The sequence below is a fragment of the Sinocyclocheilus grahami genome, unplaced genomic scaffold (genome assembly GCF_001515645.1).
Source record: "Sinocyclocheilus grahami isolate Dianchi unplaced genomic scaffold, SAMN03320097.WGS_v1.1 scaffold19.1, whole genome shotgun sequence".
Taxonomy (NCBI): Eukaryota; Metazoa; Chordata; class Actinopteri; order Cypriniformes; family Cyprinidae; genus Sinocyclocheilus; species Sinocyclocheilus grahami.
This window is the reverse complement of record NW_015505198.1, coordinates 372,204-385,044: the sequence shown is the minus strand read 5'-3', so window position 1 is coordinate 385,044 and position 12,841 is coordinate 372,204. Positions and strand designations below refer to the sequence as shown.

At 36.1% G+C, this 12,841-nt stretch overlaps 2 protein-coding genes across 3 annotated transcripts in view; one reads left to right on the top strand and one right to left on the bottom strand.

Annotated features, from left to right (window-relative positions):
* Positions 1 to 1,520, bottom strand: part of cluap1 (clusterin associated protein 1) — an 8,573-nt gene extending 7,053 nt beyond the window's left edge. Inside the window, exons 1-3 of the mRNA XM_016236690.1 lie at positions 1,305 to 1,520; positions 905 to 962; positions 579 to 690 (exon numbers count right to left, since the gene is read on the bottom strand). Of these exons, the coding sequence (XP_016092176.1) occupies positions 579 to 690; positions 905 to 926 (134 nt within the window). The 5' untranslated portion in view covers positions 927 to 962; positions 1,305 to 1,520. The remainder of the gene's footprint in view (positions 1 to 578; positions 691 to 904; positions 963 to 1,304) is intronic.
* A 730-nt stretch (positions 1,521 to 2,250) lies between these two features.
* Positions 2,251 to 12,841, top strand: part of wdr90 (WD repeat domain 90) — an 18,455-nt gene continuing 7,864 nt past the window's right edge. Inside the window, exons 1-26 of one of the 2 annotated variants that reach the window (XM_016236670.1) lie at positions 2,251 to 2,502; positions 3,176 to 3,270; positions 3,393 to 3,569; positions 4,126 to 4,264; positions 4,355 to 4,525; positions 4,679 to 4,805; positions 5,698 to 5,765; positions 5,849 to 5,961; positions 6,064 to 6,279; positions 6,391 to 6,456; positions 6,597 to 6,665; positions 6,801 to 6,911; positions 7,483 to 7,628; positions 7,729 to 7,786; positions 7,867 to 7,985; positions 8,160 to 8,321; positions 8,475 to 8,605; positions 9,024 to 9,140; positions 9,232 to 9,467; positions 9,599 to 9,741; positions 10,463 to 10,593; positions 10,755 to 10,885; positions 11,817 to 11,978; positions 12,044 to 12,172; positions 12,250 to 12,380; positions 12,510 to 12,544. In XM_016236670.1, coding sequence (XP_016092156.1) covers positions 2,490 to 2,502; positions 3,176 to 3,270; positions 3,393 to 3,569; positions 4,126 to 4,264; positions 4,355 to 4,525; positions 4,679 to 4,805; positions 5,698 to 5,765; positions 5,849 to 5,961; positions 6,064 to 6,279; positions 6,391 to 6,456; positions 6,597 to 6,665; positions 6,801 to 6,911; positions 7,483 to 7,628; positions 7,729 to 7,786; positions 7,867 to 7,985; positions 8,160 to 8,321; positions 8,475 to 8,605; positions 9,024 to 9,140; positions 9,232 to 9,467; positions 9,599 to 9,741; positions 10,463 to 10,593; positions 10,755 to 10,885; positions 11,817 to 11,978; positions 12,044 to 12,172; positions 12,250 to 12,380; positions 12,510 to 12,544 — 3,196 coding nt within the window. In that variant the 5' untranslated portion in view covers positions 2,251 to 2,489. Of the gene's footprint in view, positions 2,503 to 3,175; positions 3,271 to 3,392; positions 3,570 to 4,125; positions 4,265 to 4,354; positions 4,526 to 4,678; positions 4,806 to 4,976; positions 5,099 to 5,697; positions 5,766 to 5,848; positions 5,962 to 6,063; positions 6,280 to 6,390; positions 6,457 to 6,596; positions 6,666 to 6,800; positions 6,912 to 7,482; positions 7,629 to 7,728; positions 7,787 to 7,866; positions 7,986 to 8,159; positions 8,322 to 8,474; positions 8,606 to 9,023; positions 9,141 to 9,231; positions 9,468 to 9,598; positions 9,742 to 10,462; positions 10,594 to 10,754; positions 10,886 to 11,816; positions 11,979 to 12,043; positions 12,173 to 12,249; positions 12,381 to 12,509; positions 12,545 to 12,841 lie in introns of those variants that run through there. The other variant, XM_016236679.1, reaches the window with a different exon arrangement.

Below are 12,841 nucleotides of genomic sequence, written 5' to 3'. Positions count from 1 at the left end.
GTTGTGATTGGTTAGCTGGGCCAGTGTGTGCTGTGATTGGCAGCACTCGGCGCCTGGTCAGGAAATGTCACGCCCCTTACCATAGCCCCTGCTGCTAGCTTCAGTGTAAATATTGCGTCAAAATCAAATCAATTCAATAACACTCGTTGCCTTCTCTAGTGCAGCTCGACCAGGTCTTGTCCCATTCGTCAATCTTTGTGACATCACAAATCCCGCAAAATATGCGTTGTAGTCCAAACGAGTCGTTCGTTGTAGTTTTTGAAAAGTTACCTGCTGCTAGCTTCAGTGTAAATATTGCGTCAAAATCAAATCAATTCAATAACACTCGTTGCCTTCTCTAGTGCAGCTCGACCAGGTCTTGTCCCATTCGTCAATCTTTGTGACATCACAAATCCCGCAAAATATGCGTTGTAGTCCAAACGAGTCGTTCGTTGTAGTTTTTGAAAAGTTATTTCTGTTCAATAAAATATATCCTTTATAACTTTGCAGATCTTTTTTATGCTCAAACAGCAACATTACAGACTAACTAAAGCTGAAAAAGTGAAAAAGCATAATAGGACCACTTTAATATATCTTACCTCTTAACAAGCCAGATGAGGATTTCAGCTACTAAAGGGAAGTTAGGAGATCTGAAGTTCTCCATGGAGATGAGCCGAGGGTAGCCGAGTGCTCGCATCATCTCTGTAAAATCTACATATCCATAACATACTGTAAGTGTTCTACTAATATTCATACACATTTTCATGCATGCATTAGCATAAGCTTACTTTTCTACTGAAAGACTATCTGATTACACAACAGCTGCTCATTTCTTATGATGCTTCATGACCACATACTGAAACATGTTTTATATATATATATATAAAATATACATTTTATAAGAGTCCCTTTGTAGTTCACTTACTTCTCAGATCTCTAAAAGACATGACTGCTGTCTTTTATTCAGTAAACACAACTTTCACCTGTTAGACAAGAAGAAAAAGGACACATTCCAATAAAAGCAATACAATTCAATTGTTAACGCGCTTAATAAGACCCCAAATCTAATCGAAAGCGAATATCTCTCAACAATTATGCATTAATATATGAATAACTTCATGTTCAGTGAAAAACAAACTAATTAACGTACAACAAGCCACATCAGATAATAGCAGTTAAGCTAGTTTGATAAACAACGATCATCGTTCGCTCTAAAATTCATATTCAGATGCTGTTAATCGAGAATTATAACAAACCGGTACTGTTTTAATCGCAAATCTGGTCACATAAGAGCGATAATTAGCATAAAATAGCGGAAATCTTGCCTTAAGATTTAACGTAAGCGTCTGTTGCTGCGTTCGTCACTATGGCAGCCATATGGAGCTACGGGAGCGCAAGAAGAACAAACAACATTGCAATTTGGAAACGCGTTTTCAGAGGACGTTCATCTGAAGATTATTTTCTCGCGAAATTAAAGTACAACCATTTTTACAGTACCGCCATTTACGCCTGGTATATAATAAAAGAGGCATGCATTTTTTCATAAAGGAGATTAGTGGATTTTTTTTTTAGATATTATATATAAACAAACAAACAACATCTAGAACAGATGCTGTTAATCGAGAATTATAACAAACCGGTACTGTTTTAATCGTAAATCTGGTCACATAAGAGCGATAATTAGCATAAAATAGCGGAAATCTTGCCTTAAGATTTAACGTAAGCGTCTGTTGCCCGTTCGTCACTATGGCAGCCATATGGAGCTACGGGAGCGCAAGAAGAACAAACAACATTGCAATTTGGAAACGCGTTTTCAGAGGACGTTCATCTGAAGATTATTTTCTCGCGAAATTAAAGTACAACCATTTTTACAGTACCGCCATTTACGCCTGGTATATAATAAAAGAGGCATGCATTTTTTCATAAAGGAGATTAGTGGATTTTTTTTTTAGATATTATATATAAACAAACAAACAACATCTAGAATGTTCAGTAAACAGTTCATTCGCAAGATAAGACGTATTAAACAACAACGACGAAATTCTCTTTGCATTATTATTTCCCCAATTTTCTCAAAAGCCGTCGTATATTTTGCGAGAATAGATTAATTGTACACAACATCCCCTGTTCCCATAATGCCCCCATAATTATTAAAACATGCGTATAAATAAAATAAAATAATATTTTTCTGCATCGTCTGTCTCTCGGCGAGTCACGGTTGCGGTCATGATGACGTACGGCTTACGTCATGCCGTTCGAACGCGTCGCGGCGGTCTCTGCAGCGCGAGCAGAAGAGCGGTTCATCAACAGCACAACAGACTCCAAAACCCCCATAACTGCGACCAAAACCGAAAATTAAACTCTGTACGACGATAAAATGAGGTGCTGTTATGGATAAAATCTTTCTGGACTCGTAGGAGACGGAAGTCAGTTCATTCCTGGTAGTTTGTGAGCTAACCTACAGTCCGTTAGCTGTCAACAGGTGAATCAGAGCTGTGAAGTAAACAATAATGTCATCCAGAGGTAAGATTACATTACCTATTAAACACTTTAATCAGTAATAAGCATCTGAAATGGACCTAGACTGAGTTAATTTGTTCGTTGAAAGATGGAATATACACTACAGCCCAATATGTACAATATACAATGCAGCATAACACAATAATGTTCAAATCAGTAACGTTATAATACAGTTTGAAATGTACAGAGCAGAACAGTACAGATTGTATACCATACACAAGAGGTTTTTAGTCTTTCAGATGTCATGAACCCCGTAATATTAAAAAGGCAGCTATATGTTTTCGTGTATTTAGTCTGTGAAAAATTTACATTATAAATATGTGTTAAATATTATTTGGAAAATGTTTATTTTCTATGAACTTACATTTGTAGCTAATATTATTCTATTGTTTATTTATTTTAATTTATTATTAATATAATTTTGTTTCTACTCACTCTAGTACTGTTTGGGGTTGGTACTATTCATTTATTTACTTTATTTTAATCAATTCATTTATATTAATCTTTTTTATAGTTTCATCTTATTTTTATCATTTAGTTATTATACATTTTTTACACTGATTTATCTAAACTTACCCCCTCTCACAATGCGGTTAACTATGTACAGCACACATGCAGAGGGGGGTGTCTAAAATAAACATACAGCAGTGATTGTGTACCTGTATCTCTCCATCAGCTCTGTGGCAGCAGCCGTATGTGAATATCTTCAAACACATGAAGATAGAAGAATGGAAGAAAGTCAGCAAAGAGGGAGACGTCACCACATACATGGTAGGCGGTTGTTCCTTTCTTATGAAACTGTAATATGATGTTGTTGCTGCAGAGGATTTTCATTAGCATTCAGTTTTTGTATTCATATATTTATCATATTGTACTGTATTGTTTATTGGTAGGATAAGAGCCTGAAGTGTTCTGTGTTCCGGATCCGCGGCTCTATACCGGCCAGTAACTACATCCTCCTGCCCAAAACCAGCAGCCAGTCTCTGGGTCTCACCGGACGGTACCTTTACCTGCTGTTCAGACCCAGCCCAAACAAACACTTCATTGTGCACCTAGACATTGCTGCTGAGGTGAAAAGTGTAGTTTTATGTGAATAATTATGTAATGATGCAGACTTTCATGTACAGTTCTATGTTTACAAATAAGGCCTTTGATAGTATTGCTATTATATGATTTTATGCATATATTTGGATAATTTTTCTTTTGATTTATCACTCTTTGTTACTTTGTTTATCATTCAGGAAAAATATTTTTATATTTTCAGTTTTAATTCTAATTAAAAAAAATTGTAATTTGACATTTTTGTTATATATATTTTTTATATTTCTACATAGTTTTAATTAATTTATTATTAAGGTATTAGTTTGTCATTTTAGCTCCTCAACTTAAACTTATTTCAATCAGTCGCCGAAGCAAAATCTCTCATTTTCAAGTTGTTCGTCTAATATTTTTATTTTATTTCAGCTTTTTTTCAATGACCAAAAATGATTTTTAGTTTCTTTAGTTTTAACTAACAATATAAACATTGTTCCGTATACCTGGTTGATGTAATTATACTGATCTACACATGTGTATGATGATTTTTCTTTTGATTTATCACTCTTTGTTGTTTTCTTCATCATTCAGGAGGGTCAGGTGATCCGTGTGTCGTTCTCTAACATGTTCAAAGAGTTCAAGTCCACGGCGACATGGCTGCAGTTCCCTTTTCTGTGTGGAGCTGCACACGGTTCAGTGTTTGAGAATACGGCCTGTACTGCTAAACAAGGTATCTCACACTTTCTGTTTTTTATTATGATGTTTTCTACATGCAGCAAGCATTTTTTGTAGTTACTGATTGATAACTTGTGCATTTCAGGTTTAGTGGGCCCAGCGCCGCCGAGCACGAGGTGGACGTGCTTGACAATGGATCTACGTTATGTGCTCTCGGTTTACCTCAACAGAACCCACAGTCACCTAAAGAGCGTCAAACTCTGTGCCAATATGTCTGTTAAAAACATCATCACCAGTGACCTGCTGTTTGACCCCGGTACATTTCTATCTTGATTGTGCATGTGTGGTTGTGTCTGTTATGGTTGATTATTGTCTAGCTAATTGTATATCGTCTTTGCACTCTATAAAGGTGCTATATAAATTGCGTTTATTATTATCATTACATAATAATCTTTTTTTTTTTTTGTAGGTCTGTCATTCTCTGAGTTCAGGCAATCTGGTGTGATGTTGCCAGATTGCACTGCACCGATGCCCAGAGAAATGTGTTTCCCTGTGCCGAAAGGCCAGAGATGGCACGACTTATATGATTACATTAGGTGAGTGTAACCTGTTGTGGAGAACTAGGAATACACATTTCTGTTACATAAACACCTTGCTTAAAGGAATAGTTTCAGATGTTCATTTTTGGTGAACTATAAAGGTGCTTTATAAATTGCGTTTATTATTATCATTACATAATAATCTTTTTTTTTTTTTTTGTAGGTCTGTCATTCTCTGAGTTCAGGCAATCTGGTGTGATGTTGCCAGATTGCACTGCACCGATGCCCAGAGAAATGTGTTTCCCTGTGCCGAAAGGCCAGAGATGGCACGACTTATATGATTACATTAGGTGAGTGTAACCTGTTGTGGAGAACTAGGAATACACATTTCTGTTACATAAACACCTTGCTTAAAGGAATAGTTTCAGATGTTCATTTTTGGTGAACTGTTTCTTTAATAAACCTTTTGGAGTTAATAGGTTGTCCGTATAGGTTTAACCTGCTCATTTTCACTTGATATTCAACAATGACTATGTTTGCATGCACATCTCATTAAGGTCTATTAACTATTAACTTTCCTGAGAGATTCAAGATGCTGTCGTTATACAGTATGCTCAGTTATTAATCTTTTACTACTTTTGCACAATTGAATAAGCACTTTTCACAAACACTTTTCAATTAAAAATATTATGGATTTTATGCATAAGGTAATTACATGCAACAAATTTCTGATTAAAAGAAGCATATTACAGAATTTGTGGACTCAGGATATTGTCTATAAAATGAATGTGGAAATCGGAATACTCAATGGAATATTGTTAAATTATTGATGTGCATTTAGATAATATTGATGTGCATTTAAATAAGGTCAATGATTCACATACCAATGTTATTTCATTGTTTCAGAATGTTTATTGCAAACATAGAACCTCTTGTGTGTAACTGACAGGTTTCCCTCAGATGGAACAAAGTTACCATTTGATTCCATACAAAAAGGATCCAGCAGTGAAACTAAAAGTGAGTCTTCTTGAGCATGTAAACGCACACAATCGCAGACAACACTGCATTTTATCTGATGAAACCATATGCTCACTCCACAGTCTCAGCCGAAAAAAGTCCTCAAAGAGAAGAGTGTCGTGCTGTAAAGGTCAGTAAACCTGTACAAGACCGAGTCTCCCTCATCCAGCAGATCACCACCCCCAAACCTGCGAGAGTGAGTGTTTATGTGTGAACTTCAGCTGACCTTCTTTCCAGTGCAAATAATGTTGACATTTACAAGCCCTAATGGCTTTTCTCTCTCTTTCTCTCTGTGTAGCGCACTAAGCAGCGTTCAGCAAACCAGACAAAGCGTCTGCCTGAGCTGAATTATACACACTCTGGAGGCTCAGAGAGCCCGGGGTCACCGGGTCAAAGGTCGCAGGCGGACGAACAGGTCACAGTAGTGCATGCTGATGATGCTGGAGTACATGTATATGCTCATTGTGAGGATGACGTCTATACTCACACGACAGACAGTGAGGAGGAAATCACAGTAAGTAAAGTAGATACAAGATTAGCTTCCTCAGTTGAAATCCTAACAAGACATTTGCTCTTTTAAAAGCAAAAAGAATTTGGAAGAAACAATCTAAAGCTTTCTTCTTAGGTCATCAATGCAGCATCTCCTCGGCCTGTCTCTCTGTCTTCTGACCAACCAGTGAAGAAACCTCAGGTTAACCACACATAAACACAGACTAACAGAGCGTAAATGCATGTCAAAGCAAGGTTTACATGATAAAGCTGTGTGTATATCTACAACTAGGCTCTTTTTGTGTGCTGTAATCATTTGGAGGGTCTCTGTTTATATTTCAGAAGTTGTATCCTGACCCCATTCTGAAGCTGAACAGAATTATTGGCTTCGGAGGAGCTACAATGAGATGTGTGAGTAACACACACACAAACACAAAACAAAAGGGGTACAAAAATGCACCATGTGGAAATCAACATTTAATGCATCGATTATAGCATGTAATAAATGATTTTAATTACTTTACCTGATGTTGTGTTGTCTCTCAGGCTGTGTGGAGTTCTGATGGAGAGGAAGTTGTGTATCCTTGTCACGCCGTTATCGTCAGCATGACGGTTTCTTCCGGACAACAGAGATTCTTCATTGGACACACAGATAAGGTCTTATTTTTATAAACAAACACACACTTAAATAATAGTTTTACAAAATTACAGTGATTTTACCAAGTTTTAGTGGTGGTTTGCATGATGTAATGTGGAATAAACCATGGTACAGTCACTGCAACCCACAGCTTTTAGAGTGGCTTATTGCTTTTTAAAAACTGTTACTATAGCAACATGATAAAAGACATTGTTTGATTTATATTATTATATAAATAAAATTACATATATTTGTAAATGTAAATATATAATTGGGATATTAATTTGTAGTATTTTAATATGTATATATTAAGACATATTATTTTATTTACTATTCTTTAAATATTTTATTGTTATTATTGTAATTGCAAATATTATGTTGAACAATATAGCAGCTTGTCACATTAGTACAGTAGTTAGTATAGAGTTTAATTAGTGTGAGTTTTGTATCCAGGCTATTGGATAACATGGTTCATCCTATAAACATGTTTTATAAAATAACAGTCGTCACCTTATCATACACACCATTTTAAGTTACAGTTAGCTTAGCTGACACTGATTTTCATGTTGATGTGTTCCTGTTGTTTGATAGGTCTCAGCTCTGGCGCTAAATACCAGCTCTACATTGTTGGCATCAGCTCAGATGGGCGCAAACAGTCTGATTCGTCTCTGGAGCTACAGCGGAGGAGTGTGTCAGACCATCATTCCTACACACACACATGCTCTGAATCTGCTCAGGTACAACAAACACACATATACAGCAGATCTGCAGATCTGTCACTGTGTGTTCAATGCCAGCTGGATTTCTCAAGCTCAGGTGATGTTTTTGTTGTTTCAGTTTCTCTCAGAGTGGAGGAGTGCTGTGTGGCGTAGGGAAAGACAGCCACAACAAAACTGTGAGTGTTTTGCATATGATGAACTGTACTTTTTTGAATATTGTGTATGTTTGTGTTATTTTTTTGATTTGCTTGTTTAGACGGTGATCCTTTGGAACACTCGGCATGTGGCAGAAGGAAGTGTGGTTCCAGTCTTGGCTAAAGCACACACAGATGTGGACATCCAGACAATGAAAATAGCGTTCTTTGATGAAACACGGTGTGCATACATAATTATATTGTTGTGTCCTACAAAATCACAGCCATTCAGAACATATTTTAGATTTAATGTGGAGTGGGATTTTGTTTGTACAATATGATCAATATCATTAACAGGGTTATCAATCTCAGTCATACGGGCAGATTATAAGTGAATATGTGTTTGTGTGTGCAGTATGGTGTCATGTGGTTTAGGTAACATACGTCTGTGGCGTGTGCGTGGCGGTACTCTACGCTCTTGTCCGGTGAATCTGGGACAGTATCACAATTTAGAGTTTACTGACCTCGCCTTCGAGCAGGGACACACTCAGGACCGTCCAGTGGATGAGCGCACACTGTGAGTACACAGAAACACATGACATCATGACAAATGACCAGACACATTAAACTCTACGCTGTCCACTTAAATTACTGTAGTATACAGACCTGCTCACATTAATGATGTAATTTAATCTTGATCTCATCCTGAGGTGTTTTGTGATTGGAGCAGGTTTGTCAGCAGTAGGAGTGGTCACATTCTGGAGATCGATTATGTTGCTGTGGCGATAAAAAACATCAGGAGGCTCCTCCCAGCTCAGGAGACCCACGCCCACCAAAGGGAGAAACAGACCTTTAGCACAGGTGAGAATTTGTGTTTTGTGAGCAGCAATAATAATAATAATTCTGTTCTGTCTAGGGTCTTTAGACACTTCACGATTTGATTCAATTTCAATCCGAATCCTTAATTCTTCTCAGTTTTTCTGCAACAGTATGAATTAAATAAAATAAAATTAATGTAAAAAAAATTACATTCAATTAAAAATAAAAATGAAATTTGCATGGTGTAATTGATCATTTTCATTCATTATTAAAAATTATTGTTTTATTAATTATTAAAAATGGAAAAAAATTTAATGAAAATATATTTTGACAAAAATTGTTGTTGTCTTTATTATTATTTCATCTCTAAAATCACTTTTTAATCATAATTGAGAACAATAGTAAAAAAAAAAAAAGTATTATTTATTTATTATTGACTGTATCATAAATACATTTTCAGGAGCCGGTATTGCAGTGAACAGCATCAGTGTGTGTGATGAATTCTGCGTTACTGGTTCAGAGGATGGATTCATGCGTCTGTGGCCTCTAGACTTCTCATCTGTTTTCTTAGAGGCAGGTCAGTACTCTCCTGTCAATCACTCTCACAATCAATTATCTTGCTTGCTTAAAACTAACTATGAATCACTGAGGTTTTGGTGTGTTTGCAGAGCACGAGGGGCCTGTCAGTTTGGTGTGCGTGTCCTCGGACGGCTCGGGAGTTCTAGCAGCCACAACCACAGGGAATCTTGGGTATCTGGATGTCAGTAGCCGCGGTTACCGTACACTCATGAGGTCACACACAGCGAGTGTTTTGGGCTGTAGTGTGGACTGCGTTAGACGGCGGGTCACCACAGTGTCCAGAGACAGCACTGTACGGGTGTGGGACATGGACACCATGCAACAGGTCAGTTATGGGAATATTTTTATTAAAACATGCGTGCACATTGCACACACAAATGTATGCTTTTACATGCTGGTGGGTGCACAGACGCCAGACATGGACTGATATTACATTAAAGTTTATTTGTCTTGTAGCTCTATGACTTTGTTTCTGATGACGATGAAAGTCCCTGTTCAGTTGCGTTCCATCCCAGCATGCCTCTCTTCGCCTGTGGATCGAGCTCTGGAACTGTCAGAGTGTTTGATATCCAAACATCAAGCCTAATTGCCCAGCACAGGTACGTACACACTCTCAAACACTCATTTGTTCTGACAAACCAACACATTTTTACACTCTGTGATGTTTACTAATTATGTAATCTCTACTAATGATGACCAGCACATACTCTACCGTTCAAAAGTTTGGGGTCAGTAAGGTTTTTTTTAGAGAAATTGATACTTTTATTAAGAAATAACGAACTAAACTGATCAAATGTGACAGTAAAGACATTTATAATGTAACAAAAGATTTATATTTCCAATAAATGCTGTTCTGTATATACATCAAAGAATCCTGAAAAAAATGTATCGCCGATTTCCACAAAAATATGAACCAGCACAACATTTATAAGAATATAAGAACTTATTATTTTGTTACTTAAATTTATAAGAACGTTTATAAGAAACTCAAAATGTTTATTGAGCAGCAAATCATCATATTAGAATGATTTCTGAAGGATCATGTGACACTGAAGACTGGAGTAATGATGCTGAAAATTCAGCTTTGATCACAGGAATAAATTACATTTTACAATATATTTAAATAGAAAACAGTTCTTTTAAATTGTAATAATATTTCACAATATTACTGTTTTAACATGAAAAAATCTTACCAATACCAAACTTTTGAAAGGTAGTTGTGTATATTTTAGTAACATTATTATTTTAACTGCATTAAATACACATTCATCACTTATATTATTGATATATTGATTTAATGTGTGTGTTGTGTGTTTGCAGGCAGCACTGTGGATCAGTTGAGTGTGTGATCTATTCTCCTGATGGTCAGGGTCTGTTTAGTGCTGGTGCTCTTGGATACTTGGTACTTTATAACTCTTCTCAACATGACCATCATGTGGTCCGTGTTCTGAGTGAGTAAACGGTCGCTCTTACAGCACAATATAAATTACACATTTGATGTCAGTTGCTCTTCACAGCACATTCAGATGAACAAATTTGTAGACGAGCTTTTCAGGAGAACTGAAATATCTGTGTAGATACAGCATTCTGAATTATTGTTATGTTTTCTAAGGTAATGTGGTTGCATGGAGTGTGAATCGTGGCCCAGATACTTTGGCCGTGAGCTCTGACAGCCGCTGTCTAGCGCTAGTTGGTCCGACCGAATACATTGTCACGATCATGGAAGCGCAGTCACTTAATGAGGTACATCAAAACCATAATGTTTTGTCAGAGCTGTGGCGCAGTGGACTTGTGCACATGCTTGGGACATGTAAGAGCATTTGGATCACATGACCTGATCCCATTGTCTCTCTCACTGTTTCTTTCCGGTCTACTTACCACTTTCCTATAAAAAATGAAAGCCAAATTTTCCATCATTCTTTTTTCGCTGAATCTGGGGCATAATCAAAATCTCACTTTTTTTTATTTTTTCCCCCATTTTAGTTAATTTTCAATTCAAGCTCAATTTATTTTTCAAATGTATTATCGAAATGTACTGATTTCAAGTTCAATTTATTGTTTTTAACAGTGATTTACGACCAGTGTTATTTCTATACTATTATATTATTTATTAATATTTTGAAATTTTGTTATATTTTATTAATTTAACTATTATTATTATTATTATTATTTAGCTTTAATTTATTTGTTCAGTTTTAGTAATTTATTACTTAAACAAAGACTTATTTCTGTTACTTGCCAAGGCAACATGTCTAAATTTCATTTTCTCTTTAGTTTAAGTTTTGATCATTTTGCTATTTACTTTTGTCATTTTTATTAGTTTTTATTTTTTTAAATATGTCTGTTGGTATATTAAATGTGTATAGTGTCCTATATAAATATAAATTTAAATGTATCAGTAGATTTAATTTATTTTTATTTCACTTTTAGTTTGAGCATTTTTTTTATTCATCCTAAACTTTTATTTCCATTAGTTGCCAAGGCAACATTTTTCATTTTTGTTCAGGTTTTTCATGTTGTAATAATATTTTATTATGTGTATTTGTATTTTATTTTATTTCAGCTTTATTCAGATTTTTTAAATGATTTGTAAAAGTTTGTTTTAGTTAACAATAACAAAACAATTTATGACATACTGTATGTGCTAAATAGTGTTTATTTGTGTGTGTCACAGTTACTCCGGGTTGATGTGAGTATTCTGGACGTTGAGAGCACAACGCTGGACTCGGCCCTGAATGTGTGTTTCTCACCCACGTCACTGTCACACCTGCTCATCACCACATCCGCCAATAAGATCCTCTGGATTGACACACATACAGGACAACTGCTCAGACAGGTGAAAGACTCTTTCTAAGAACATTTAAATATCAGATTTTAGAATCAATATTCATGTACTTACAGGTATCTGAGGTGCATAAGCATCAGTGTGTGTCTCTGGCGGTCAGTGAAGATGGCCGTTATTTGCTGACGGCCGGTCAGAACTCTCTGAAGGTGTGGGACTATGACATGCACCTGGACATCAATTCACAGGTATGTTTGCTTGAATGCTGGATTTGATGACGTTCAGATGATGAAAGAGATCAAGAATGTGTCCGTTTCTCCTCCAGGCGTTTATTGGTCACTCAGAGCCCATCAGGCAGGTGAGGTTTACACCTGATCAGATGGGTGTGGTCACTGTAGGCGACGCCCTCTTCTTCTGGGACTTCCTGGCACCGCCACAAAAAGCTGCAAACTGCAAGTAAGACCTCTATCATATTTTTCATTATACTGTACATGGTACTTATCAAAGTATTGTTTTGATCTCATCTCTAGTTATTTGTTCGAAGTAACTAGGATTTTTTTATTTGTTAAACTCTTTCTCTACCAGGTCTCCAGATATAAAAGTCTTCCCTCGTAAATCAGGTATGTTAAGCTAAATATAAATTTTGTCTCTTGTTAAAGGAAGCTTGAGAATGCTTAGGTCAATCTCACAAATCAAACAAAATCAAATGCCCCTGATTAAAATGTTTCTTTATGTTTCCATAAAGAAAATGATGTCTGTTTTATGACCTTTACATTTTAATTTGCTAGTTTTCACTAATGTAATGCAATAAAGATATATTATGTAAATAGAATTTTCTATTATATATATATACAGTGGGGGAAAAAAGTATTTAGTCAGCCACCAATTGTGCAAGTTCTCCCACTTAAAAAGATGAG